General features: G+C 31.1%; 1 protein-coding gene across 1 annotated transcript; it reads left to right on the top strand.

Moving 5' to 3' along the window:
* The first annotated feature begins 973 nt into the window (after positions 1–973).
* On the top strand, positions 974–1,949 carry LOC145055560 (ethylene-response factor C3-like). The gene has a single exon (XM_079003924.1). It carries the CDS (start codon positions 1,006–1,008, stop codon positions 1,675–1,677), a length of 672 nt encoding a protein of 223 aa, XP_078860050.1. The 5' UTR covers positions 974–1,005; the 3' UTR covers positions 1,678–1,949.
* Positions 1,950–2,820: the final 871 nt, after the last annotated feature.

The raw sequence follows: 2,820 nt of genomic DNA, 5'->3' as shown, positions 1-2,820 counted from the left end.
AAATTGGTTTCCTTTTTAGGTACTCATCAATCTCCACATCTATAGTATCCAAATCATGGATCTCCTTCATTTTCACCTAATTGTACGTCTTCAAAATGGGTAAAAACCGTAGTTAAGGCACTTATAAATGAGACTTTGACTTTAATTCCACACAAGCCACTTAAGGCCACAACAACAAGTGATACCGCTTATATGTTGGTCACCGGGAGAAAATAGTCGACATGTTCAATTTATCTGGTTTTCTAAGTTTTTTTTTTTAATTTTTTTGGGACTAAAACGTTAATTTTCCCAAAATATTGGGACTTTTTTTTTTGGAGATTTTTATTATTATTTTAGTAACACTTTATTTTTTTTGAAGGAAGTTTTAGTTTTTGGAAAATCTTAATATTTATGACTAGTTTTGTTATTAATCTTTTTTAGTATGCAACATATTTTTTTTTGTATAATCTTGTACAATAAACAATAATGATTGTAATATTATTTTTTCATTTATTAGTTTTTAATTACATAATTAATAAAAAAAATATAAATACCAAGTATAATATATGTTCAAAATTAATAATATTATTTATAAAAATCTGAAATAGATAATAATAAATATTTACTTATTAGAATAAAAAACTTTGCATAAGCTTATAATTTAAAGTATATATTTAAGAAAAATTAACTTATAACAATATAAATAATTTTTTTAATAGATTGACCATTCTAAAATAATTAAAAAAAAAAAAAAAAAACTGTCACAAGTTTAACAACTTTTGTAGCTCCAAATATATGCCACTTCGATGATGATCAATAAACAAAAAGATAAATTCAAGTTAAAATCTTAATGAAGAATTAGAATAAAAATTATTTTAATAAAAACTATACTTCAACAATTTTTTAAGGATATTAAATAATGCACCATATTTAATATTTTATTAAAAGCATCAAGATGTTCCAATTCCAAGGGGTATAAAGACTAAGCAAGACTCTGTTTTCTTTGGTCCATCACAATTCACAGCCATGGCGGAAACTTCTTACTTTCAACATTTCCCGACTACCGAATACTCACCAGAATCATCCTACTCATGGGATGAGCTCCTCTTCCACCACAATTCACTCCCCTTCAATCTCAACGACACCGAAGACATGCTTCTTTTTGATATGCTGGCGGCCAACGGCGGCGCATCTATTACTGATCAATCGTCGGAATCCAATTCCTCCACCGCCGGCGTTGTCAAAGAAGAAGAAGTAACATCGGAGTCTAAACCAGATAAACCCCAGAAAGAAAAGTCATACAGAGGCGTGAGACGACGGCCATGGGGGAAGTTTGCGGCGGAGATAAGGGACTCCACTAGGCACGGTGTGCGGGTTTGGCTAGGAACGTTTGATAGCGCGGAGGCCGCTGCCATGGCGTATGATCAAGCGGCATTTTCCATGAGAGGGACGGCGGCGATTTTGAATTTTCCGGTGGACAGAGTGAAGGAATCATTACAAGAAATGAAATATGGGTTTGAAGAAGGGTGTTCGCCGGTAATTGCCCTCAAGAAACGTCACTCCCTGAGAAAAAAACCGGTGAGTAGAAAAATCAAACAAGTCGTTGAACAAAACACGGTGGTTTTTGAGGATTTGGGGGCAGATTATCTTGAACAACTATTAACTTCGTCGGAAAATAGCACGACGATTTCTTGGTAAATCCCGATCCGGCGTTTAAAGTTCAAGTGGTTGAGACTTTTCAAGATAGTAGAGATGTCCAGAACTTAAATCTTACACTTTAGGTATTGTTTATTGTTTACTATATAATGAACACATGTATTTAAATGTGGCTTTATGGGCATTTTAAGGAAAATGCATACCCATAACATTAGTATTTTTTTTTTTCTTTTTTGTTTTGTTGTATGAATTGATCCCTCTTGTATCTTTTATCTCTTTGTAAATTCCAAGGTTTATTTTATTTTATTTTTTTATTTTTTCGGTGTTAACATCTATATTTGATTTGTTCCATGTGATTTTATGACTGAACGAGAACAATAAAAGAAACATGAAGAAATACGAAAAGAGTTAGATTTTCCTTAAACGTTTCTTGTAAGCATGTATGATGATGAAATCATGTTATGTAAAATGTTAGGTGCTGTTTGTTTTTTCGAAATGAAAATGTTTGAAGTCTGCAGACCATCTTTACAATCATTTGTAGTAGAAGAGGGAACCAAACGGCTACAACATGTAATAAAAATATATATTTATTTTTTAATCTCTGCAGACTGCTGCAATAAATTAAAGTAAGGTGTGAAGAGTTTTGAAGCAGATGGTTAAATGTTGCATCACACAACACACACACTCAACAGTTTTTAAGTCATAACTTTTCCAAAAAACAAACGACTGCGAATGGTCAAGTGTTGTACGTGTGCTGTGCGACGAAACAATAAATTGTAAGATTTTTTTTTTTTTAGAAAAAACAACACATTAGTCTTGGTTTTATGCTATAGACAACAAAAGAGGGCCTTGATCGATATGTTTGGAGGCTTAAATCATAAAAAATATTTAGATTGCTTGTATAATTTAGAAGAGCGTCCAATAAAATCGTAATATTTTGGATCAGTTTATGGTTTAATTATAATATTTATTATTTGAACAGAAAAGTCACAAGAATTTAATTTTAATGATAATCTGTAATTTTCTATTAAAAAAATAATTTATGGTCCTGATGTTTTCTGTTGTTTTAAAAATAATGTAATATTGATACCTTAATTTTTGACTGCTACTATTATAACTTTACAGCTTATGCCGTCAAAAATCATGCTATTTAAAATAAAATACGTTTACAATTCGTCCGATTTT

This window comes from Lactuca serriola, chromosome 5 (genome assembly GCF_051521515.1).
Source record: "Lactuca serriola cultivar US96UC23 chromosome 5, Lser_US96UC23_V15, whole genome shotgun sequence".
Lineage (NCBI taxonomy): Eukaryota > Viridiplantae > Streptophyta > Magnoliopsida > Asterales > Asteraceae > Lactuca > Lactuca serriola.
This window is presented reverse-complemented; position numbering and strand designations above follow the sequence as displayed.